General features: G+C 37.4%; 1 protein-coding gene across 1 annotated transcript; it reads right to left on the reverse strand.

Moving 5' to 3' along the window:
* Positions 1–433: 433 nt before the first annotated feature.
* LOC116708068 (mitochondrial intermediate peptidase) lies at positions 434–25844 on the reverse strand. Its single transcript, XM_032545836.1, has 19 exons — positions 25407–25844; positions 25099–25272; positions 23841–23929; positions 23650–23736; positions 23490–23553; positions 23224–23406; positions 21820–21976; positions 21665–21713; positions 21151–21211; positions 20972–21024; positions 18852–19005; positions 18645–18722; positions 17668–17875; positions 16937–17046; positions 16778–16852; positions 15482–15598; positions 10394–10515; positions 9047–9120; positions 434–705 (listed from the first exon to the last, which is right to left on the reverse strand). Exons 1-19 carry the CDS (start codon positions 25551–25553, stop codon positions 605–607), a joined length of 2103 nt encoding a protein of 700 aa, XP_032401727.1. The 5' UTR covers positions 25554–25844; the 3' UTR covers positions 434–604.
* Positions 25845–27389: the final 1545 nt, after the last annotated feature.

Raw genomic sequence — 27389 nt, forward strand, 5'->3', positions numbered from 1 at the left:
TGAATAAAACTTACTTTGTAGAATGAAGTGACCAATTATCTCCTACTGAGGCAGCTGTTCATGTGATTGGACATGTCCCAAAAAAGTTTCCAGTTGTGTGGTTCGTATTAGACTAAACTGTGAGCCAAAGCTCTGCTCGCCTCCCCCACAAAACTCCTGACAGACAAAACAGATGGAGCGGCATTAATTCAAAGCCTAAACAATGAGCACATGACAGGAAGAGCGGATTAAGTATTCTTCCTCATGCTGATTTAAGCAGGAAAAAACAATGTACGGCTATCCTGTGAGCAGAGCACCGCTTTTTGACGAGGCTGTGGCTGCAGAGTTGAATTATTGAGAATAGAAACAAAGAGAAAAGACAAAAGTATCCAGAAACCCAGAACTTTTTGACTTTCGAGTGGTTAAACTCACTGAAAAGAAACAATCTGACTGCTTGTCTTTAAAGTTCTCAACTCTTTAATTCAAATTAAGTTATGTCAACAGGTACATTAAATAAGTCAATATGACTCCATGCGTTACTATAGAAAACATGTTAACAGTGAATTTACAGATAAAGTGAAGATGAAGCCTGGAGCAATCTCTGTAAGCTGGATGTGTGTGTCCATCAGCTTTCAGAGTCTATGAGGAAGGTCTCAAAGTTCGGGTTGAGCTCAGACACAAGCGCGTCCACAAAGTCCTCCATGCTGGGCCGTCTCTGCAGCATGCCTGTCTCACACAGAAAGCACAACAGCGATGTTGAAATCAGTGAGCCGAAGCTTTGGTAAGGCTCTGGTTTGAGCCAATGCCACATTTTCATTTACACATAAAAATCTTAAACAGTCTAGACAGTTTTGGACATTTTATCATATAATAAATGATAAAAGCAGTGTTCACCCCCTTTCTTATGATATGTCTAAATAAAATCCAGCATGATCAATTGCTTTCAGAAGTCACCCAATTCATAAATAGCACACACCTGTGTGTATTGATTATGTCTCTACTACTCTATTACCACTCTACTCTACATGTTTGTTGTGTTCAAACTGGACCTTTTTATAAATTGGTTGCACTGGATTTTATTTAGGGGTATTTGTGGTTTGAAAACAAGTCTCAGGGTTTCCCTCAGTGTATTATAAGCCTGGCGGGCCACCAGGCTTTACTTGTGCCCCCACCAGGCTTAGCATTGTTTATTTATTTGAGTTTTTCTTGCCTTTTTTAAGACTTTACAGTTGGTGTTTAGGTACTAATCTTCCAGTCTTCCAATAACTATCAAGTGATATTTTCAAATTTTCTGCCAACTGTAAACATTTTTAACTCAAAAACATGGCAGCCGGCTGCACTGGGCTTAGCAGGTTTTCTGGGGGAAACCCTGAAGCCTCCACCACACGTTTCAAATTTTCATCTGTTAAAAAAACCCACAAAAACAATGAATTGACTGTTACTTCCACAATGATGGAGGAACTTTTCTTCCGTCTGACTCCTCTGTATAACAAATGCGGTGGAGTATATAAAACTGCGCAGGCGAGAGCGAGCTCTAAGAACGTCTGTGTGATTTCAGAGGCCGTCTGCCAGCTCATGCGTGGAGGACTCACTCGCTCGCTTTACAATTCAGCTGCACACTTGCTTTGAAGTCAGTTCATTTCCCCTTGTGCAGCTGCCAATGTAAATAACACCCTCCCCACCCCCTCCTCTTTCCTGCATGGGTCACCTCCATTGAGCGCACACACATATACTAACACACCAGCATATCTGCCCGGACACGCATGACTGGAAATGAACTGAACACACACACGCACCAACGCACACACACACACACGCAGTGGGGAGTTTATGCTGTTGCTGCCACCTTGAAACAGAGACAGCAGGTACAAACTACTCATCTTGCATGAGAACATTAGGGAGGAGAGGGGGAGGGATGGGGGATTATCCTCTCCTCTTACCCACCCGTCACACCCTGCCCACTGGCTACAAGATGATACCAGCGGTGCAGGGGTCTATAACACAGAGAGACTGCAGGGTTCCTGGCTCCCTGGGAACGAGACAGCCACATGAAAGCGGTGATATCCACCCAGCAGTGATAACCCTAAATCACAGCCGTGGCCACGGCTGAGGACAACAAGTTTATGACCGCTTTAAACTGGAGACCCGAGTGTTGAGAACAAGTGGATATTTTAAAGACTAAAGTTACACATAAAGTCCAACAGTTGGGGGAAATAGCATGCTTTAAATACTTGTAACCTATTTACAGCCTGTAGCTCGAATCAGATGGATAAAACTTAGGAGCTTTAAGAGTCAGCGTCCGTTTAAAAAGACGACCAACATTTGAAAAGCACAGAGGTCAAACTGAACAATTTAAAATGTTATTCAAAATTCATTTTCCATCTTCATATAAAAGGTGGGCGTCTTGCCGTCCTTTATGCTCCACTTTGTGTAATAAATATCTGGCTGTTTTATAAATTTCTGTTAATCCATTGGTTTTTTCTGAGGTGAAACCTTAAGCCTGTAAGCCTCAAATGAAAACTACAACATATTGTTAATTTTCTTTTTCCTCTGTACAATGCACAAGATTTGCTTTTAGATGAGATCATTGTGAGTTAAGATTTTTTATTATTTCAAAATTAATTTGACTGTATTTGAGCCGTATTTGTTTAAAATGAAACAGATGTTCCTACTGTGTGAATACACTGGCATGCAGAAGAAGCATCTCAATCTGATTTACAATAATACTCTGCTGTGCTCAATATAAAAGGATGATCTGTCCTGCTAAAATAAAAGTTAAAAAAATGCATATGCTATGTATTTTTTGGTCAACCATGTCATATGTTAAATACTAATGAGTTTTTTAGTATTTAATGTGACACAAACGCAAAAAGGGAAGGTAAAAAGGTCACACAGTTTTCAAACATCGATAAAATAAAAAGATGTAAAAAGTCTGCATCCAGCCACCTTTACTCTGATACCACAAATTAAACCCATTTTGAGCAGTAGCATTCCAGAATAAGCTAATTAGTATTTAAAATCCACCAGAGTGTAACATTTCCTCTGTATAAATACAGCAGTTATTTCAATGAGACCACAATTCAACTTCCAGATCAACGTTGCGCTTTGTGGTCATAAAGTAGCTCTGGAAAACAGCCTAAAATGACCAACTCACAGATAAAACATGGTGGTGGTGGCAGCATCATGCTCTGGGGAATCTCTTAGCTCTGATGAGGTATTTGTGTCAACTCTGTAACAAAATGTCAAAAGATGTGAATACTTACTACATGGAATTATTACTGCAGGCAAAGTATTGTTTCCACATCTGAAACAACCAGCCTCACTCTCTATGATCAGTTGTGACCTTTTTGATTACTAGATAATCCAAATAGTTTTAGAATGACTTCCAAATTAAACAGAAAACATTACTGAGTAATTTTTTTGTCTATTTTGGCTCAAACACCTGAAGAACAGAAGAAATCTGCACATTCACACAGTCGGTCATCCATCCAGCCGGCTCTGCTTTCCCCCAGCAGCTGAAGCCCAGATACTCTCCCAGTCTTTTAGCATGCTTGATAGTGTTTCAGTTGGCAGAGGTTTATACTAACTCTTGGCCAGGCGCTGAGGAAAAACCAGAGCCAAACTAAACATAATCTGTGCTTTGTGTCCATTGTTGTGAAAGCTTTAGGACGGAGTCTTTGCCATGTGAGTCATCTCGTATTTAAGAGTTTCCATTTCCATTCATAATGGCTCTGACGCAGCCATTGATGAAGGGGCTTCTATCCGTTACAGTCATCTGAGGGCCAGCAGCGTACGCCAACTTGGCCGACGGAGTCTGGGTAAAACAGCAGGTGTTAAAGGACACATGAGGAGAAACGGCCGGAGGAGTTCTTTTCTTCAGAGTGCTTTTAAAAGCCCTTTGAGTGAGAACAAAAATAATAACCCTTTTCCTGCATAAAGTGTAAAATCTGATGTGAGGACATTAAAATCCCTGACTCCCTTTGCATTTAACTACAAATATATTTTCCTGTGTGTGAAAAATGTGTTTTTTATTGCAGAAAAATGGAAAAACAAGTACCTATACTGGAACGTGGGTATGTGGAGTCTATGGAGAATAGCTGAGATGATGGTCAAATGTAGAGCCAACATGTCTGCGTTTTCCTGCTGCTCTGTGCTGAGCTTCCAGACCAGTTTCTACCTAATCTTTCCATTAGCTTTGGAGAAATAATAAATATCTGCTAAGATGGCAGTAATCTTGGTATTTTTGAAGGTAAATCTCACTATGAAAAGTTTGAGAAACACTGCTCTATTTAGAATATTAAAAACTGAAGTAAGACAGCATGGAAAGCCAAAAATATTTAACAGTGTCTTCTCATATGAACACCAAATAAAAGTACAACCATGTCCTAATGTAGCCCTCAAAGCTACGCTCTGCTTAAACTTACACTACAAAAGAATGTTTATTTACAGACAGGGTGGTGGGGCGATGGCTATCTGCAAAATGAAGAACTCTGTAGCCTCTAGCAGCTCTGAGTCTCAGTAATGGCAGCTCTGGGGACAAAAATTCTGCAGAAATGCTTCAAAATTGCTGTTCTGCCTGCAGCTACTGCTGGTTAAACTCATCAAAGCTCTCAATTACGCCTAGAAAATGTTATACCATAATGGAAAAAGCTAGATCCACATTCCTTAAAAAGAAAAAAGATAAAAATATAGCTCTCCAGTTTAAAACAAGCAGAACAAACACACTTGGTTGTTGTATAATAGCCTTAAGCTAAATTTCTAAGAAAAAAAAACATTCATAAGTTTGTAGATAAAATTAAATGTCAAACTGATTCATCTGAGCTGCAAAGGCTTGGCTTTTCGTGATTTACTGGTTTCTTTAGTAGGCCACTTACACCCACAACTTGGAGCAGTCATAATGTTACATTTCTGCTTTAACATGTGAATAAACCAACAGCAAGCAGTAACTCGGTACATCGCCTAAAGTCCTCTGTGGTGTCATCTTCCCTGTAATTGTATTATCCACATATTCTAGGTTGCTAAGATCTGACAGGATTATATGATCCCACACTTCAAAACATATCGCTGGCTGCTTCAGTGGCTGCTGGAGCTACAGCCAGTCGAAAACATGTCAAGGTGCGAAAAGCAGTTACTTCTGTCAGGCCTGGAGGCAAACCAGAGGCCCACTGACTCTGTAATTACAGCTTTGAAGTTCAGGAAATGTTTCCACCAAACACTCAATTCAGACAGGTCCAGAAAACAAGCAAGACAAGGGTGATGACAAACACTGTGCAGTGAAGCGCTTTGTTTCGGACATGCCCTTTCTCAAAGTACAAAAGCTTACAGTTAGTGAAGATAAGCCATTTAAATTCAAAAAAGCAAACTTTGTATTCATGACAAAACACTTTGGCAGAGGGAAATGTGTATTGACTGGCTCAAAGCATTGTGCCAACTTCATTTTAATCTAGCCAGCTCTTCAGCTTGAGTGAAGCTGTTAAAGAGCACAGCTATAGTTGCTCTAATTACAAGACTAATTGCTATAAAAACAGGAGCAGATGTGCTTGAAATGATTGTGTGTTACAATGGTTACCTCCTAAGAAGAGTGTGCAGACCTCCTCACATGGTGTCATTTTCAAGAAAGCTGCTGCTATAAATGTTTAACTGTTGCCGCCAGTGCAGAGCTTACACGGCACACGTGGGTGTGAGTGCATCTATGCAAATTGAGGGAAAGACGAGCATCCTGACACAATCCAGGTGTGGAGTTGACTTTTAAAAGTGAACTTAATCCCAAATCTCCTCTAGGAATAAACAGAACCATGTATCCATCAAAAATAATCTAGGAAGTCTGTTTAGCTCTATATTATCTAGCATGATGGAGAACTATGACACAAGCAGAAAATGATAAAAAAGTTGAAGGTTATTCAAGTTTTGCATCCAGTCAACAATCTTAACTGAGATACCATTGGCAGTTCAGAAAAACTGATTCGAGACGTTGAAATTGAAATTTACTTAGTGTACGTACTTCACCTGTACTGGCACAATACAGGTGCTTATTGGCACAATAAGCAATCAAAGTGTTACTTGCTGTGTTGGAGCCTGAAAGCTTTTTGAGAACGATTGCTTCTTAAAATGACAGTGAAAGTCAAAGTTTCCTCATAGTCTGCTTCCTAAACAAGATGTTCACAGTGGAAGAAACGTCTTTGCTCATTCAGACTGACTGTAATCTGTTGGAAGCAGAATCTATGATTTCTTAAAAGCAATGTAATATCCAAAGTGGAATTTGAAATAATGTGCAGCAAAACTAATTTGTGAAATATGGAAAAAAAAAAAAAAAAAAAGGAAACATACAAAGACCAACAAAGTTCTGGGACTCAGCCACCGAGCCTGATCCGATCCATTTCCAGTGTTCAGTACTGAAGCAATAGAAGCAGCCTGGACTGTGAAAGCCCTCTCTGTAGCAGGACCTCAGGTTTGGTTCAGTTAGTCGATCACCTTTCACCCCCTCCTTCTCTTTTTCTTTTCTTCCCCTCCAACTCGCCCTGTCCTGAAGCCTCTCCTGCAGATTTAATAAATGGGTTTCTATTCAGAACTTTTCTTCCTGGGAAACGGACAGTTCTGGGCGTCCAGATAAACACTGGCCTTTGGGCCTTTGGGTCCCGCTGCTATGTGTGCTATGGTTCCCCCTTCTATCACCTCACTGATGAAAACTAGGAAACGTCACCTTTATGTACTACATTGGAAGGATTATGTACATTAGTTACCGTCTCTCTCTTTTCTAACCCTACTGCTGCTAAAAAAGTAATAAGTCATAACAAAAAAAATTCATTCCCCAGCAATGTTTCCACTGTACAGTACTTTAAGTGTATTAGAGAAAGAGTTAAGAAATAAAGTGTGAAGATCTACATGTTTTACTATATTTTGTTGTCTTTTAAATACCTGTTCAGATCTAGAAAACACTTACGTTTCGGTTGTACACTTTTCCAGACTGTGTACAAAAATGTGAACCATAAAAATTGAAACATTGAAATGAATTCACTAACATGGTTTTATATAACTGCTTTCATGATGATGTTAAATAAATCAGTCCAATACTGAAAATAATGTGATGGTTGGATGAGAAATGCAGGAAAGTCTTTCTTTAGTTTAATCATTTCTCCAGACAGGAATAATAGAATAATTTGATGACTTTTTGGTTTGAGGGACATAAAACATCTGAATCTGGATTCATCATCTAGCAATTCTAATGCTCTTTAATATCTTTTAGGATCTAAAAGATATTAGATATGTTGCTAGAAAAATGTAATGTTTTTACCATAGAATAATTATTTCCACTGCAGACATTTTTACGGTCACTCTTGACTACGATGATTTAAGGAAAGGAAAGCCTGCCAGAAGATTCAAAATGGGTTTTAGCCATGCTGTACACAGTGAGTAGCAGCTCTCACTTCAGAAAAATCCAATAAAAATAAATGTGAGTTTAAGAAGGGTTCATTGGTTGAAATAAGAAGGGTCTAATTATTTGGTGGCTGAGATATTGGGACTAGAAAGAGGTGACCACATGGCTGGTGACCGCAGATCGTTTGTATTGTACGTCCTTTCAGTGTCATTATTTGGGAGATTCACAAACTCCCCGTTAACAGGATTGCTGAAATGGCCAAACTTAAATTTCTATTCTTAGCTGCTCTGTGGAAACTCGGCAACAAGCAGCCCATGCTCAGATCCATCTTTAGTTAAGGTTTGGTCAGTGCTTCACCTAAGTGTGGCTCCAGCTCTGGGCTGAGCTCCTGCAGCAGTGGAGCAGGAGGAGCGCTACCTTCAGCTCGACAACGTCCAGCAAACTTCCAGAAAACTACCAAACAGCCGAAACTCTAACTTCTTTTAAATAAAGGCTAAAACCCACCTGTTTGCATTTGATGAAAAGCAAATGTAACATTGATTAATATATTTTATGATGATTATTCTTGATGATTTTGATTATGTTTTTTGAGAATATGTAACAAGTGTTGCTTTTTGCATAATTAGTGTATTGTGGTTTTATTATGTGAAGCACTTTGAACTCCCTTCATCATCCCGCTTTTATGCATGGGCTAGTCTTAAAAACAAATAGAAAACTGGACATTTCCAACTTTTGAGTGTTATAAAAGAACTTCAGAGAATGCTATTAATTATTTACACTTTCTAAGACAAGGACAAAAACAAAATCATGAATTTTAAGCTAACAATGAAACAAAGAAATCTGGATTTTCCTTTACTGGGATGCACAGTAAGTGCTGCATAATCTTCTTTTACTGTGGAAGTACTAATGCAAGACACTCCTTTACTGAATAATATGTTTTAATCTTGGTTCCCTCAACCAAAAACGTGCGTTTTTAAAGAATGCTATTAAGCATCTTGGTCAGAGAGGAACCTACAGTAATATATTGAACAGTAATATATTGTTCACATGCTCCAAACCAATATATCTCATCTGAAGAAGTCAAGGATTCAGTTCATTTACTGGGTTTCCAGCTTTGCAAAGTCAGCAGCGCTGAGGACACAGACACTAAAACTTATAATCAGCAGTTTCCGCCTCGCCTTCCCTTTCTGCTTTGGTCTGTGGACAAATGCAGGCAGCTGGAAGGCAGACAGAGCAGGCTCTACATTCAATATCACAGAGGAGGGCTGGCTTTGTCTCTGGGACAACAAAGCTCTTGTAAACAAAAGATAAGAACCATAAGGTGTGTTTAACGTTTAAATATATGCCACAGAGAAAGAGACTGTTAAAACCACAACAGCTGGATGAGCTGCGTCTGTGCTTTCAAGGACGTCTTTCTGCTTAAAACGAGACAAAACAAAGCAAGAAACCCAAAGAGCTTCTTGATTAGTTTGTCCAGACAGTTAAAACTAATTGCCGGCATACTGGTGATGCAATTAGACATGCCTTATTATACTCATATCACAAGAAGCTATTACAATAAGGAAATTAATTTCTGATACGATAATTTCCAGTGGAATCCCTTTTCTGCATGTTTATTGTGATTTGAACATTTCTCCTATTAAAAAAGAACCCACTCCTCCAGGATTTATGTGAAAAAAAACTTTAACTTGCCTTCCACCATCAACACTGGCTCTTTAGCTCCTCCATGAGCCAGCATCTCCCGTCGGTAACGCTCACCCATGTCCCTGACAAAGACACAGATGGACAGAGAAAGACAAGGAGGAGAAATGGTTAGACATGGCATTATACTCCCATGTCAGAACCTTGGGCAGTCTTTGGATGTCCAAAGCTAAAGTCCTATTACTTTACCAGGGCTGCCACAGTAAGTGAAACAAAAACCAACTTAAAAAGAAAATGTAGAGAAAAAAGCCTGAAAACGCACTAGAGCGTCTGAATTTCAAATAACGCTCTGCTTTGTCCAGTTTTGTCTCTTTGTGTCATTACAGGATGTGGTGTAGATTCAGGTATGGATTTATGAATCACAGCAGACACTTGCTGGTTCCAGTTTCATGTTTTGTATGTCACATTTAGCATCAGGCTGAGACTCAAACAGTATCCAGAGGAGGCAGCATGTCAGGCTGAATCAGTCTCAGAACTTCAGACATCCAACAGTTCAACACCATCATTTCACTTTCTAAAAAGCAAGAAGTTTAAAGGAGGGTATTATTTATTTTCCCAGCATATGGTGCCAATTTATAGCACAATGAAGAAACTATGTTACCTGCAGTTGTTATAAAATTCTGCTTTTATCAAATATGATTTAAATGAAATTTGACTTTGCATTTTGATGCCTTGAAATTGGGCCTCTGTCTCTTTAAGAGCATACTCATTCTGAGCATACTTTCCGATATCACTCTCCTTAGAAATCATTCTTTTATTATCAAGCTATAAAACCTTACAAAGTAATCCTAAATATTTTTGGTTCATTAGTTCATTAGTAGTAGGAGTGTAACAGGTAAACCTTCTATGGATGCAAACTCGACTAAAAACCCACCTGTTTAGGATTGTATTTGAAACGTAATCAATTACAAATTTATTGATGGAACCTGACTTAATGTCGTGCTTTGATTGTTGATTCTATGTTGCATTGTGTTTCTGTGTTTGATATGATGTAAAGCACTTTGAAATGCCTTGCTGCTGAAATGTGCTATACAAATAAAATTTGATTGATTGATTGATTAGTTAAAGAGCAACTGAACCATTAAAAGTGACTAGTTTCTTGCCAAAGGTTGATTCTGCATCAATGAAAAGCCTCTTAAAAGCTTACATAGCATTGCTAATTACTTATAAATAGGTGATACAGCTCACTCCCAGTAGGAAACAGCTAATTTAACATTTCTTCCAGTTTCCCTTAATTCCTTGTAAAAATACACAAACACTACAAACTAACAAAGTGGTTTTGATCCCCAGTTTTTAGGGTCTTCAACCGGAATGATAATCATGAAGCATTAAGCTCACCTGTTTAATGGATCCTGAACAAAGCACTGCTTCCACACCATGGAGGCCACGGCCCGGGACATGAGGTAAGAGTAGTACTTAGCCCCATAGCCAATCAGGTGGCTGAATCTCAGCTGCCACGCCTACAACAGAGCAGCCAGGATAAAACGTTAGATCACTTCTGTTTGGATGGATTTTTCTGGGAATATAAACTTCTTAAGAACATTGGCCATCAAGTACAAATAGATTTATTTTCTTTAATGTGTTCACATTCACAACAATAGTTGATCTCACCAGAAAAAAAGATCAAGCAGAATTTGTTTGTCACTTTTTGTGCTACAGTAATTTACAAGAAGTGTTCACACATTACAGGGAAGATATATTATTTCTTTTAATCACAATATTCATAGAGTTTTAACGCAATAAATCGAATTACATAGATGAGAAACAAGAAGAACTATATACGAAAAATCCTAATTCCCCTCTGGGAGATTTAATCCTACAGGTGGAGATGATAAATGTGAGCTTGTTAAAAACAATAAATGTGCCACACATCATGCCCGTAAGGCAGAGAACATTTGTGTTTGAAAAGATTTCAGTCAGCGCCTGACTCATAACTGCTGGCAGCCTCTATTTTTAATGCAATATGCAATTATATTATCCTCAAACTTAAATACGGTTTTTAAAAAAGTAATTGGTGCATACAAATGTGTAAAAAGGATTAAAATAATCAATGTTTTATTGCAGCAGAACATCCTTCCATCCTGATACTTGTAAAAAAAAAAAATACAACCTTATGTTTTGGTAAATTTAGTCAAAAATATATTTTTTTCTGCACAAAAATTTCTGCTGGTTTAACAACTGTTGATACGCCAAGCAAAGGTTTTTTTTTTTTTTTTAACTTACATTGTAATATTTCTTAAGTTTGTTAGTGTTTAGGGAACTTTTAATTTGTAGCACATTACTTGTTTCCCTGAAGTATAAATATGACATGATACATTTCTTTAAGTATACCTTCAAAATGGGAAAACAAGAGAATAGGCTATTAGAGTAAGGCAGGTGTGTGTTGATCCATGTAAACTATGAAATGCTACAAGAAAATAGCTCTTCACATAAAATGTTCTAATGTCCATATAACCGGTAAAAAGTTTATCAAGATAAACAATGATTGATGAAGACCCAAAAAGTTACATTTATTTTCATTTTAGAAGCAGCTCATTGTTTCACTTTCAATATAGTGAAACTAAAAGTGGGAAAAACTGACACCTGATAGAGGCACAAAACATAATAACATCTTCAATTTATTTTGTAAAGAGAGGCTGTCAGAATATCAGTTTGAATCTGTTGTCGAACACTGAAACTCCTGCAAACTATAACACAGCTGCCATGAACCTAGAGGGTAAAATTTAACATGAGTAAAACTCATTTAGCTTTAAAATCTTCAGGTACTTCAGGTCTTATTAAATAAATGCAAAAAAGGATATCTCGTACATTAAAAGCTCTGTGTTAAAGAGCCAGTCCACTTGAGTTATTAATATAATGAGAAGGAAGGTAGACAAAAAAAATTAATTGCAGCTGACAAGGTCCTTCTATTAAAAGGACAAACAGGGAAATTCCTAAATGCCAGGAAGCGCCGTTCTCCTCCTTTCTTGTTTCCCCTGTGGATGCCTGAAGGGGCCCCTCACCATATCTATAAAGGCGAGTTTTTTTTTTATGATCTGTGCACTGATCTCTCTGGGGAATTCAGCTGGCAAACATTCCAAGACTCAGTAAGACAAGTTTACTGCTACAGTTAACAATGATATCAGACTGCACACTTTTGTAATAAAAGTTGATCTTTCTCTAGAATTGATATCCTTTGATTATTGCAGGAGTGTTTGCCCAGCTAAGAACAGGATTCAATATGAGCATAGAAACCATAACAAAGATGACAAAGAAATGCTACTGTTTTCTGATTTAATTTATTGAAGTGGTGCTTTGTAGCTTGTTCAGTAAATTCAATGATTTGAGGAATACAAACAGTGGCGTTTTTGTTATCTAATCTTGGAGTCTTTGAAACAAAGCGTAGAAAAATAATTTGGGTGCTAGATAGACATATTAAAAGGATGACTTGAATGGGATTAGTGGTTTTCCCAGAAATGCCCAATTCATGTAATGAATGCATCTCTGCATAATAAAATCTAGAAATAAAAAAAGATCTTAGAGGCACCAATTGTGAAGTTTTGAGCCAAAATGGATGATCCGATAAAAAAAATTGGAACAATGACATTAGCATTAATCGCAACATTTTTAATACTTTCATGAGGTCTTGGCCAGGTCGTGGTATTATGGTCTACATGGTTTTAAAAACTTTGTGTTTCAAAACTAGCTAAATAAATGCTGCACACTACCAGTAAGCTGGTAGGAAGACAACTTGACTGACAATTTTCCAGTTGTGAAAAACCTGGACAGTCAGAGTGGAATCTCTATATGCGCCATACATCAATCTTATTAAAGTAACAATGTCTTCAATTTAGATTTAACAAGACATGAGCAGCTTATCTGTGAAGCACCCAACTGCAGAGAGCCTGACTAATTAACCAGTTAATTGGTATACTTGTTTTGATCTAAAGCAAAATAGACAAATCTATAAAAACATAACTTTGACGTTACATTCATAAAGTTTAATGGGTTTTTAAATCAGTATAGTTGCTGAAGTTTATTTATGAAACTAACAATATAAAGGTTTCAGACAACATTTTAGCTGTAATAATTAATATACTATATTGCTATTTTAGCAGCTGCAGCAGGACTAATTGTTGCTACTTTGTAAAACATAATTTATTTGTAAATAATTCCCATTTTTTAAGACGGTAATAAGCAATTTATCGTATTGCAGCACTTGCCATATCTGTGAATACTTCAATAAAACGTGTCCGCAGCTGTTTGACAGTTTAAACCCAAGTGTTGGCTGATCCTCTCCAACTGTGGTCAAACAGCTTTGAACCTTCATCTTCCCTGAGCGATGCAGCAGTGGGAAAAATACTCAGACTCTAAAGTGTCATGCTGACATGACTCTTCTGGGCTGAGGGGACTTTAATAAGAGGAAAATGCACTCTTGAGAGAAGTCACGGCTCACATAACTTTGTAGCGAGGAAAAGTTTGCTGTGTAAAACAGATATAAAGCAGCTTGGATCACAGAGATTAGGAGGCCTGTTGAAGCTGTTTGACGTCTAATTCAGACACAATGGAAAATGCACAGTAGTTTGTAAATTATTCAAATACCCTGAACATTTTCTCAATTTGTTGAGTTTGAGGAACGAACTGCTATGTATTTTGCATCACAGAAAATACATACAAGAGCAAATAATAGTGAAGTGGGAAAAACTTATTGCACCATGTCAATACATGGTATATGAATATGATTTCATATAAACCATTCAATTGCAGTTGTGGCTTCGTGTTGGGGTCATTGTCCTGCTGGAAGCATGATGCTGCCACCACCATGTTTCATAAAGTCTTCCAGGCTTATGTTCAGTGTTAGCATTCTATTTTCATGGAGATGTATTGGAGTAAAGAAGACTTAGGAGAATTACATGCCATGCTTATCAGATTTTTATATTGAAAATAAAAATGTAAACAGTGCATCATTTTTCTTCACACTCTACATTGGGCTGGCCTCCTAAATAAAGCTCCAACAAATAACATAGAAATTTGGGTTTGTATCACGACTAAATGTGAAATAATCATTCATAAAAAAAGAAACTACTCTACTTACGTTAGTATTTACAAAGAGTTTAACCAACTTTTCCTTGTAATTGTTTGCAACACATTTGAGCAAGAAAAAAAGCTATTTGAAGAGCTATTTATTATTTTTGAAGATCCTTTAAGAACCCATCACACTATCCCTGTAAATGATTTTTAGACTCCTAAACTTCTCTTTTGTTTTTAATCCCTTTGACTCAAATCGGATGATTAACATCAACATTTCTAAGAGATTGCATGTGGGTGAAGCGTCAGCACAATATCCGTCTGATCCTTACAAAAGACACAAAGTAACTGCAGGCTTTTCATTCTTATATGGGAGATAAAAGACATGTTACGCTCTTTCCACGCTCAAATTGTGTTTCCTTCATCGTGCTACACCACAACTGCATAATTCTAGAAAAGACATGAGCTGTTGTGTAATTAATGCTTAAAAAGATTGGATCATTGTTGAAAAGAGGAGAAAACACACAAAGAAGCAAACAAATGTCTCACTTTCTGCTTGTTGGTTCCCCTCAAACATCTTGATCTTAAAATTGAGCATGTGGTCTGTGTTACCCGCAGCTGATCCTCTTTCTTAGTACACAACAGGAACCAAGAACTGTGCATTATTAATGACAGGTGTCAAAGCTAGCTTAATGGTTAGATCAAAAAGAAGCTGAAATAGTTTAAGAAAAAAAACAACAAACTCTAAAATGGTTGAGAGCAATCATTGGAGAGTTTAAATAAGTCCACTTTCTCTTAAAATGAGGAATATATCCCACAACATGACTCAAGATCCAGCTCTGCACAAAGTGTCTCATTATGGTTTGGAAAGCTAAAGAGCACTCAGCAGTCCAAAAACTACCATAAGAGTTACAGAGAGACAAACAAGAAGGAGTGCTTTGAAGAGAACCACAGACCTAGACGCTGACATTATGAGGCAATATTCAGCTTTTCTGCAATCTGTATTCCTGATGGCACTCCACATAATTATAGCTCCAAGGGAATTCCAAGGGAAGACCATTGCAAGCTGAAATATGACTTTCATTTTATTCCATTTTACCTCTTGGCCCCATCCTTTCACTTACAGCTGCAGAAGTGGGGAAAACTTGGCTCTTTTTTTCATTAAAGGGCTGGGAGGAAGAGTTTCAAATATTTCCCATAGGAGAGCTCATAGAAGGACTGAGTGTGCTCTGTTATTTCAGGAAAGCTTTAAACGGGACTTTAATCCTATAACTGCCTTTGAGTCTGAGGGGGTTATACATAAAACGAAGCAAAAAGTAGAGAAGGAAAGGAAAAGGCTTTGGTGTTTTTAAAGACACTGATGAAGAGAATGCAAGTTAATCAATAGTTGTAAAAAAGGTTTTTATGATTGGGATGTACCGTGTTGGGTGTATAAGGCAACCCATAAAACTTCTCTTGCATCTCCTTGAGGATTTCTGTTGTGGAGCGGCTCTGTGGTTTGCCATGATAGATCTGGTCCAAGACTGCATAGAAAACCTGACAAAAAAAAGAGAAAACTCAACACAACAACAACAACAAAAAGCTCAGGGCTCTCCCACACACAGGAATGTGAATTACCACAGGAACTGCCTGTTTTGTTTTGTTTTTTAACATTCATATTTGCAGCATTGTCTGACGAAGTATCTCCACAAGAATCAGAAAATCATATTTTAGTTTTCAATAAATCATAATGCCAACCCTATATACTGTCCTGTTAATTTCATAACAGATGCTAAAAATAAAGGGTTTGGCCCACTACAGTGCAGTCCAGCAACATCCGGATATAATCTTAACTAATGGAAGCATCTTTTGAATCGTATGTTAAACTCCAGGCCCGCAAGCCAAATCCGACCAGACATAACTATTTCAAACGCCCTCTAGACTCTCTGGCAGGCTGGCCCCCAGCAGAACTTTATGATAACAGTGTGCTTATGTGTTATTTTATTACTTCAATATTACATATTTAATATTGTTTTAGATTATTTCATGTTAGCAGTCCTCCCTGTGAACAATGTGTCAGTTTGTATGCACGCAACACATACAACAAATATAGGTACATTTTTAGTCAAATCAGGATTTGTTAGTTGTTGTTTTCAACATTAAAAAACAAAAAAAGTCAAGGAGACACCGTCTGAACCGGCTGCTCCATGTCCATATCTGTGTGGACATCACATAGGAGATGTGATCTCCTATGTAAGACGGGAGAAAATGTGCACGGAAGCCAGATATTACACTTTATGATGCTGAAATCAAATGTAAAGGGAAAAAAGGGAAAAACTGATAATGAAGTAGGAGTAAAAGTTTTACTGTGACATGTTTTTATTATTGTATGCTTTGACACTTTTGAAAATAACTGAATGTATTTCTCAGGTTGAATGTAAATGTTGATGCTTGTACACGGTGCTGCTATCTTTCCAAGTCTCTCTTTCAAAAGAGCTTGGAGATCTCAATTAGGTTTTTTATCTGGTTAAATAAAGGCTATTATTATTATTATTATCTAGGATGATAACATCTGAATACATATTAAATACCATAATTGAATTCCCTATTAGTTTAATGGAAATGTAATAATCACACAAAAAACTCCATTCAAACTCTTGTGATTAAATCTCGTAACAACCTGAAAAGTGTTGAATTTAAAATTCCAGTTAGATTTCCATAGGCTGGGGATTTTACCTGCAGCTGGGTGTCTGCCGCTCCGCACACCTTCTTGGACTCACACAGACGAGCCACCATGTTCTCAGGCAGAGGCTGATGAAACACAGACAGAGTAAACCTGTCAGCTAGGTTGTCTTTTAAAACACTACCCTCTTCATTCTGCGGTGTCAGTCATACCTGTCCAGTTTCAAAATGACGGGCGAACTGGCTGATGACTCGATAGTCTGTGGCAAAATACTCCATGAGGATGGAGGGGACTTCGGCAAAATCAGTCGCACACCTGGTTCCTTGAAGAGCAACATGAAAACTTATGAACCTTGACTTCTCATGAATAAAGGTGAAAAGTGTAAAAAGAGGGAGGGGGGCATGGAACATTGGAGGTTAGGATTAAGTTACAAATTAGGCCGATTTTATGAACAACTTAGATTTCAGAAACATGTTTGAACACACTTAAACAAGACAGCCACTAAAGTAGCAACTACGAGTTTAGTCAATATTGTCACACGGCTAATGATCTCTTAAATTACTTGGCATTTTTCAGAGTCATCTGACACTGCAAATGGTGTCGAGCGTCGTGTAAACCCTGCCAGAGGCTTACACGTGATCAGACTCACTTTCCATTTCAAATTCACTGCGATGAAACAAAAACCCTTCAGGTCTGTGTCAAACAACGTAATTCTAGCTTGTGACATTTGGGACTACACACAGTCATCATTTACAGACTTGGAGCTCATAAAGCTCATAAAATGTCAACCAGAGAACACCTTCTGTGCTGTTGGATTGTTATTACTTCACTAAGTCCTGTCTCATTTTCCAAAGTAGACTTTAATTCAAATAAGCCCTTTGAGTTTTGCATGGTTACAATTTGTGATTTGCTCAGAGGGTGTGTGCGTCCGTCCTCGCTGCACCTGTCACGTGTTGGTAGCGAGTCCTTCCCAGCATGGAGTGCATGGCGTGGCCCATCTCATGGAAGAGGTTCTCCATCATGCCCGGGGTGAGCAGAGTGGGGGCGCTCTTGGTGGGGTGGGGGAGGCTCAGCATCAGCACGACGACCGGCAGCTGGTACTGATCCGTTTCCTGACACCAGCGTCCGCCCCGGATGGTGAAGTGACAGTCCTGCATGGACAAGCATAACGTTGCGTCCAATGAATTAGAATATTATTGAACAGTTCATTAATTTCAGTAACTGAAGTGAAACACAATATTTTAATAATTACGCAGAGCTGTATGTTTTTAAGCCTTTATTTCTGTAATTAAGAGGATTTGTCTGCTTACAGTTAATGAAACGCAAGATTTAAAATCAGGATATTGCATCAGAATAACAAAAAAAGAATTTTCATTATTATGAATAATAAGAAATATTTGTTATTGAAAAGTATCCAGCACCTGCTTGAAGGTTGTTATTTTTAAATTGTACTTTTAATATAATGGACATCATATTCTAGTTTATTAACCATGACTGTATGGTGACCTAAATTATTACCTAATTTTCAGACCAGAAAATGAAAATGATACCATTTATGTTTTGAATTAGAGAAGAAAAATAGAAAAATTTGAAGCTGAGGCAGCAGCTTCGAATTGGAGACTAATATAACATTTATCAATTATATATCAAACACAAGTCATGTTTGACATATACAGCAAATGTATAACTACAGGTAACATAATTACTTTATTCTGCTATAAAATGGCACTATGTGCCTGTACAATGCATAACACTGCCTCTATAAATGCTGCTAAATAATATATTAGAAAGTTTAAAGAGAAATTTAAATCGGTTCTGACAAAGCTTCACAAAAAACTGAACAACTGGTGACTGGCTACAAATTTTGATCAACCCATTAAGATCTATTTCAGACCTGATGTGAACTTTGTGTTTACTTACCTGATGAGGTTTATCTCGTCGGTGGAAAAAATCACAGTAGATATATCCCAGCAAGCCTTCAGTTTCATGCACCACAGCCTAGTGACACACATGTAAACCTCATCATAATCAGAGCACAAGCTGTACGCAAAAAACGGACTTCCAGAGAAAAGGTGTGATTTAAAGAGAACCGATGAGGTTTGCATCGCCATAGAAGATTTCCATCACCAGTTTGCGGACGTCCTCGCTCCACACTTCTCCAGCACCGGGATGTTCAGACATGAGGGAGACACCATACAGCTGGGAAAAAAGGTTGTTCAAACCCTCCATACAAGCACCAAGAGACAAGTAGGGACTGTAGAGGCTCGGTTCAATGTTGTATCTGGAAAGACCAAAAGGAAAATCCAATTATTAGAAAAGGGAATTTTTTTTTTGTAATTTTCAACCAAATGCAAGAACGATTCTGCGATATTTTGCCATTAAGTAACCTTCAGGATTAAGATCAAACCCTTGGCCGCACTTATTTTCCTACATTTATTTCCAAGTAATAAAACACATCTAGTTCCTCATATTACTTGGATCAATACAAAATAATAGAACTTAATTCATTGATTAAAAATGTAATTCTCCGCATTTGAACCCTAAATAACATGGAGCAAAAGATGTGCAGGTCTTGTGGATGTGACTTTAAATACATGTCACTGAACTCAAATGGTTATTTACCTCCAAATTTCATCCATGTGTCATTAGTGATTAATAACAGATGAAAGTCAAGTATCAGCTCTGATATTCACACACATTTAATGCACTGGTTCACTCTCCTCCATACTGTGCATAGTGACAACATACATCTAGGTGCTCGCCAGCTTGGTTTTCCACAGTTCCAGTTCTGGTGAACTTTATTACATTTTCCACAGATTGTAGGTGTGGCCAAGTTTAAAGAAATATTTTCTCACAGTGTTGAAAATCAGGAAATCTGACTTACTTGAATGGCAAGTTCTAGAGAGGAGATATGGACCTAAATTAATGTGTGTTGGAGAAGACGTGCATCTAAAAGTGTAAGAATAACACCTCTTGTGGACTGGAATTGAAAATCCCTGATTTAGGGTAACAGGAAATCAAAAATGATAAATAAATAAAGTGAAGTAAATTCTTCACTTTATTTAAGTAAAGTGAAGAATAAATTATGCTTCAGTGAAACTTATAGGAAAAGAATTGTTTGGTTTGCCTACAATTGCACTACCAGTCATTTTACTCAAAACATTTTTTTCTTTTTTCTTAAAGGGGCAATATCATGAATTTTCCAGGCACATAGAGTCAGCTTATAGCACATTCAGGTAACTGTGCCACCTTGAAGTTATAAAAATGCTGTATATATTAAAAATCACTTAATAGAAATCTGATTTTATGATTTGACGCTTTAAAATTGAGCCTTTGAATCTTGAAAAACCTCTTCCTCTTTCCGACAGTCCACCTTCAAGGCGTAATCACAACAATGCTCTCATTATGCCGTTTACAGTTGCTCTAAGAGAGCTGAACTGAAAAGTAGTTGGTGTAATAAGTGTTACGATTGGCGTCGTAAACTTAATTATGCAAACATGAGTGTGCAGTTGCCCGTCCCTGATTGGCTCCCAGAAGACAGCGGAGTCGTCCAATTGATGGCCTGCCAGAGGGGATGGATATAAACGCTGCTGCCACACAGACTTAACAAACCCACGGCAGATTGGCTGGAGGCTACAGCTTCAAGGAGGAGCTGCGTGGAAAGAGGCAGCACTTTGTGAGAGCAAGCGTTTAGGCACACTTGAATTGCTGCCATGTGAGACTAAAGGATTTCTCAAACATACAGGAAGGTATCAAAGCAACATTCTAGATATGTTTTTGATGAGGGAAAACATTATAACATGATATCAAATTTTAAAAGTTTACATAAATACCACCCTTTGATGAAATAAACATTGATGAAATAAAGTGTTGAGTATGTTTGACTTTTACCAGTGTGAGATAATGCTACTGCAATAAAATGTTAATTTATTTTAATGTTTCCTACACACATTTAGTTGTGGGAACTCTACATAAAGTCACCTTGGTATTATGAGAGAGGAAAACATTATATTAAAGAAAAAAATAGAGATTTTTTAAAGCTTTCTCAAGCAGGAGATGGAGACACCACTGAAGCAGCTCCCATGCTTCTCCCATATCAGCCTTTGTAACAAGTGACACCTGAGGCACAGTTTGGTTCCACAAACTGAGAGAATGGAAATATGACCGTCAAAGCTCATCACATAAAGACAGCTTAACCTGATTTTTATCAAATGACAATGAACTGGAAAACAAGTTAAGGTTTCCACCTTTCAGCACGCAGGACACCACTGAGGAATGGATGATCCCAGGGCATTAACTCCTGTGGGAAAACAAGAGGTTATAGATTGTTACTGAAGCTTGAACTAATGTTCAACATTTAAAGTATCAGGGTAGCACTGTATAATAAAGGAACATAGTCTTGCTTGTAATGAAAAAAAACACCCACAGCGTTTCGAGGGTTGAGCTTCTTTTTCATGTCTCTCATCATCTGAAAATCTTTTGCTGTTCTGGGAGATAAAAAGATAAAAGCAAAAAGTTACAAGCTAATTGTCTGCAGGCATTAATTCCTGGCTCTACGCAGCTCTTTCCGCACAGGGTCAATGGGGGGCAGAGCCTATCACAACATGCATTTGGCTGAAGGCAGGGGAACACCCTGGACAGGCTGCCAGGCTAACAAGTTCACAATGATTCCTGTAGGTAATTTAGAGCACTCTGGTCCACTGACATGCTTTTCTTTTTGGACTGTTTGAGTAATTCTCCGCATGCAGAATACAATTGCATAAAATAAGGAACACAGAAAGCCAGAGGCTTTTGGGGATTATAACATCTATTTGACTACATTTTCAATGCATAGATGATTTTAATAAAGCCCACAGACTTATTGTTTAAATGTTCAGATATAGAACGTTTAAAGACAAAAGTAGCAACAAAAAAAAAAATCACTAAAAAAAAGGCCATACCTCTGTGACAGCTTGTCTGTTAACAACTGGAGAAAACTCATCACCGTTTCTACAGAAGGTGAAAAGGGTAAAGTTTAAAAATGTTCTATAAGCATTGCTGGTGCTCCAACAAACTAACGTATGTTTTAGCAAACTAAAGTTTTTAACTGAGTTACCTGGATTTTTGGCCATGGTTCCTTTTAGTGCTCTGTGTCCATAGGAGTCATAGCCAACCAGTTTGGCCAGTTTGTACCTGCACTTCAGCAGCTCCTCCAAACACTCCATAAGGTCAGCATTGGGATAGAGGTAGATCCTGTATGCAATCTCTCGTAGCTAGATAGTGGACATACACACACACACACGCACGCATGCACACATACGTATATATATAAAAAATGAAGTATAGTTGTTGGCTAGGCATTTTTTAAAACCTTTATATGTGGAAATAAATTCATTATATTATTACTGTGGTATACAGCCAGATCTAAAAAGATTAATATGGTGAAAAACTCCAATATTTTTTGTCACTCATTTCAGAAAGTGAAACAACATAGATTCATAACACATCTGCATGGTGCAGTCTAGTGTCTCTCTTCAGGTCAGTTTGCTGAACAGTAACAACATGGCCATGGCTTTGGACCATTGAGCAACAGTATAGTTTTGCTTCTGCTTAGTCCAGGTGAGATGATTGTGACATCGTTTCTGCTTCAGGAGTGTCTTGACATGAGAAATGAGATGCTTGTAGCCCATGTCTAGGATTTGTCTTTGCATGTTGGCTCTTGATGTTCTGACTTCAGCCTCAGCTTGAATGGATTTTGTGTAACAATCTGATCACAGCTGTGGCTATCTCTTTTGCTGTTGCAATTTCTTTTGTCACACTTTTTTCTTCCACTCAACCTTCTATGAATATACTTGGATACAGCAAAGCGTAAATAACCAGCTTCTTTAGCAGTGACCTTTTGTGGCTCCCCCTCCTTGTGAAGGGTGTTGTTGAATGTCTTTTGGACATCTAACAAGATTGTGTAGCTGAATGACAGACTATTTAGAGGTTTAGGAAACCTTTGCAGGTGTTTTGAGTTAATTAGCTGATTGGGGTGTGACATCACGAGTTTCAAATATATAACCCTTTCACAATATTCTACATTTCTGAGTGACTGAATTCTGCGTTTATGTTGTCTGTCAGCCATAATCATCACAATTACAATAAATAAAAATTGGAAGTATTTCATTCTATCTGATGAATGTTATTGATAAATGAATTTAACTTTCTGAAATGTGTGACAAAAAATATTTCAGTTTTTTCATGGTGTTATATTTCTTAAAGATGTGCCTCTATGAGCAAGAACTAAAGTTGTATCACTTAGAGAAACTATAATGCTAAAACAATTCACAATACAACAAAATATAATAAAATAAACAATTCACTTTAAAAAAAAAAAGTAACCATGTATAAGGCAGAAAGAACTACAAAGATCAGAAACTTTACATGAACTGAGCCCAACTATGGTTTGAACTGTGGCAATGGCGCCATCTGTTGAACAACGAGGGAAGTGTATTAGTGCTTCAGATTATAAACATACCAAGTCATCAGGGGAATCTGCATGCAGTCCTCCAATTTGAATGAAACTTCCGTCACTTGCAAAGAGGACCTGCAGATGTTTGGGAATCGCAGACTTTGCGATTCTGTTGGGCACATGAGAGCCAATCAGAAACTCGTTGCTTAGATCCAGGAGCTTAACGTGAAGAGCAACAGCCTCTTTCCTCTGCAGGAAAAACAGGAGGGATAAGTGGAGACATCCTAAACAGAATTAGTCTGTCAAGAGGATCATTTAAACTAAAATCTCACCAGTTTGTCATCCAGATGAATTCCACTGATTTCAAAATCAAACATGAATAACTCTGCCACTCGCCTAAGAATAATAAAAAAATATGTACAGCTTGACCATGTCTGAACAATCGTCACTTACAGCAAAGTTAAAAACTAAATAGATTCCTAATAAATGTACTTTGTGTCAGGATCCAGCTCTGCCACAACTTTTGCGTTGTCCAGTAAATTCTTCAGGCTCTTGCATAACTCAACATTAGTGTTCAACCTGCAACATAAATTCATCGACAGGTATACATGAATATTTTACAATTTACCAGCTTCCAAAGTTTCTGTAAGTTGTGTAACTTTGTAAAGACCCATGCTTCTTACTTCTCCACGACTGTGCCAATGTCTATGCAGGTCTTCTCTGCAGCTTCACGGTATGCTGGGTCTGGATGGGCCACTTTTATAAAGTCTGCCTGCAAATAAATTAAGACAATGAAACTAGGACTGAGCATTTATTTTTATGTTCCAGAATTGACAATTTCCTCAATTGCAAGTGCAGAAATAAACAATTGTTCATTTAAAACACAAAAAAACAACAATGGGGAACAAAATATCATTTTATTGGCTTACTCTGAGATTAGCCACTGACCAAATTAGTAATCTTTGGTTTTAGAGCTTCAAATTGTTTGAAATAGTACTGCTAAAACCCCCACGAACCTTGGCGTGTTGGTAAAAGCCCTGGCTTGCTTTGCAGTGGCTACCATTGGTCCCTATATTTAACTATTAATTAAGTACGTTACATTTTAAATCTCTCCAAACAGCTCACCTTGGGTTCATTGACCTTAAGTTTGTTTAGAAACACAGGCTTGAGTAATGATGGACTTGAAACTTATGACTTCATTTAATGACATTTAAATTACAACAAATAATGTTTTAGATAACATTTGTAAACAACCAATCTGAAGCAGCAAAAATAATTGTGCTTTTCTGTTCTGATAAAATAGAAAAGCAATGTAACTAATAAAACCTAGTGACTTTGATTACTAGCATGGTAGTTTTTCTCAAGGATTTAATTTAATTTTTTTTAATTAAACAACCTATACAGACAATCCTTAAAACAAGAAACACATTTATGTCATAACTTTTGTTGTAAATACTGTACAAGGATTGTCTTTTTAAGGATTGTCTTTTAAGGATTAAAGACAATCCTTAAAACAAGAAACATATTTATGTCATAACTTTTGTTGTAAATACTGTGATAAACTAAAAATACTGTATGTTTACTAAAGGTAATGATACTGTAAAAATAGTGACATCACCTAGAGATGACCAGAGGGGCAACAGCAACTCATATAAAATCAGCAGCCCCACCACTGGCCTATGCAGTATTGTATCTTTTTTTAACATGAAAACTTTTTTTGAGCCATCCTTATTAAGAATCGTGTCCCAGCCCATGCCTACTGGTGGATATAAAGGTGCTTCATCCTTTAAGTCCTATAGATATCCAATTATGCCATAGCCCTGAATACTCCTGCCTACTTGGATACAACACTTAAATGAAAAGTTTCTTCTTTTCCCCTAAATCAAAGTAAACCTTAATGCTTATTGCATATAAATATATGACCAAGGGGGGTAAACTCACCAGATCAGCCACTTTGCACAACCCATCTGACAATTGGTCGAAACACTCCACTGTCTCCACACCTGGAGAGCAGGAGCAGGCTCTGTGCAGCAGGAGCTCAGTGTTTTTCAGGGCTGTCTGTGTGGCTGCCTGGAAGCCTTCAGGACAGCTGAGCTCTGGCACTCCAAACAAACCCTGGTCACACAAACACATAAAACGACTGGAAATATGTCATTATGATTACCAAAAAACGGCATCTTTTGTTGATTCCTGCACCAAACGATCACATGAGTAAATACAGCAGGTGAGAATGTGAAAAATGTACAAACCACGTTTTTCTCAACCAGGTCCAGCCTCCTGAAAGGTTTGGCATTGAAAGCAGCTCCAACAGGAGACCATGTGGTGACTTTTCTCCGTACATGGGTCCACAGACTCCTGTACTTCACCAGGTGAAGCAGCCTTTGTGAAGCAGACATTGTGAACTAAGTCTGCTGTAACTCGTGTCCCAAAGAGCAGAAAGCTCTACCGCAGGGTTAACTGTTGATACTGATAGAAAGTGACAGAGGGCATGCTAAACTTTAGCCTTTACGTTAGTCTGTCTGGCAAGTCCAAAAATAACATGCGTGTCTTTAAATATCCCGAATACATTAGAAACCTTTACTCCTGGTGGGAAACGAATGATATTTATCTCTAATAGAATAAAAGAGGACCTGTCCAACTAGCATCAAAACTGATAGCATGTTAGCTCATTGCCTACTCAATGCGAATCCAAACTTTTGTATCAATTCGCCCTTTCGTGAAAAAAAAAGAAAAAGAATACAAGTCCTTTAAGGATAAAGTAAACGGATCTGACTATGTCTCGCTATTTATTGGAGAAGTGTTTAATGTAACATATTCTGCGTGAATATATCTCACAGGAACAGGTGTTTGCACAAATGCAGTGTGTCGAAAGTGCGAATACCCATCGAAATCTGTCGTCATGTGAGTTCTTCCTATTAAAAGCAGGTAATGAAATAAAATTGCACCTCTTGAATATTGCCACATTTCGTCATGTTACTCCCACAAACTCCTGTGCATTTAAATAGTAATTTTATGTGATAAACAAGTTAATATATTACTTTAAAACCATCTAATATTACTTGTATTTCACAATGTTTAGTTCTTACAAAATTATTCAACGCAATATTTTTGAAAATTTTCGTCTTTCCATAGATTATCATTGGGATTTACATTATTATCGGCACATGCCGATTTTCATTTCTATCATGGTGACATCTGAAGACAACAATTTCTATGGATTTTATTTAGCGCCATCACATGAATACATTTATATACACATGCCACTTTTCAGATTAGTGAAAAAAGTTATGTACTCCCATTATACACGTCTTCGTATTGTAAATCTTAAAAAAAACTTGTGGATTTGCAACAAACTATCTTTAGAAATAATGATCATGAGGTATGAATACTTTTGGTGGGTACTGTGCATAATTAAAATTTTAGGTATCATCTGTTTTGAGCTTAGAGAACGTTTCTAATTCTTGTCAATAAATAAATGCTAAACGTCAAAGAATTTTATTCTATTATCTTTGGATTTTTACAGCAAGTTATACAAAAATTTCATTTGTGTAATTGGCAAAGAACTACTAAAACTACACCACCCAATAATTAATAGGTCTTAACATTTTCATTCACATTTCAATTAGTTCTTCATTATTTAAATTTAGTCATGCTCTGCAGCAAATCATAACTTTGATTTTTTTTTTTTTTAGCCTTACAAGTCTCTCTGCAGAAATTAGACTACTACAGAAAAAACGAATGGTTGGCAGCTGAATGCACGTTTAAGTAGTGAGGCAACAGCATTTAAATGATTTCAGGAAATATATCCTGACATCTGAATCAACTAGATGGTAAAATTAGTGATATTTGCTATACAAGTAAACAAATTACAGCACTTTCGTGATAAATTAAAGTCTCTGAAATATACAGCTGAATTTAATTCTTTGATACATCAATCCAATTTTGGATTTGTGTCAGCCTTCTACATCAGGAACGCCATCTAGAACCTGTTTTAAAGTATAGGAAAAATGGAGCAGATAATAGGGATCAGAAAACACAGAGAAAGGAGGAAATATCATGTCTCTCAATAGCAAATATTCAACAATTTTCTACAAGTTATGAGATGTTTAAGGTGAGGGACCATCTAAGATTACCTTATTCCTGACCTGACTTTAGTCTCAGTTTTTAATCAATTTCATTTCCATGATCCATCCATAGAATGATTATTCAAATTGTTAATGGATCATTGAGAC

Source organism: Xiphophorus hellerii, chromosome 18, assembly GCF_003331165.1.
Source record: "Xiphophorus hellerii strain 12219 chromosome 18, Xiphophorus_hellerii-4.1, whole genome shotgun sequence".
Lineage (NCBI taxonomy): Eukaryota > Metazoa > Chordata > Actinopteri > Cyprinodontiformes > Poeciliidae > Xiphophorus > Xiphophorus hellerii.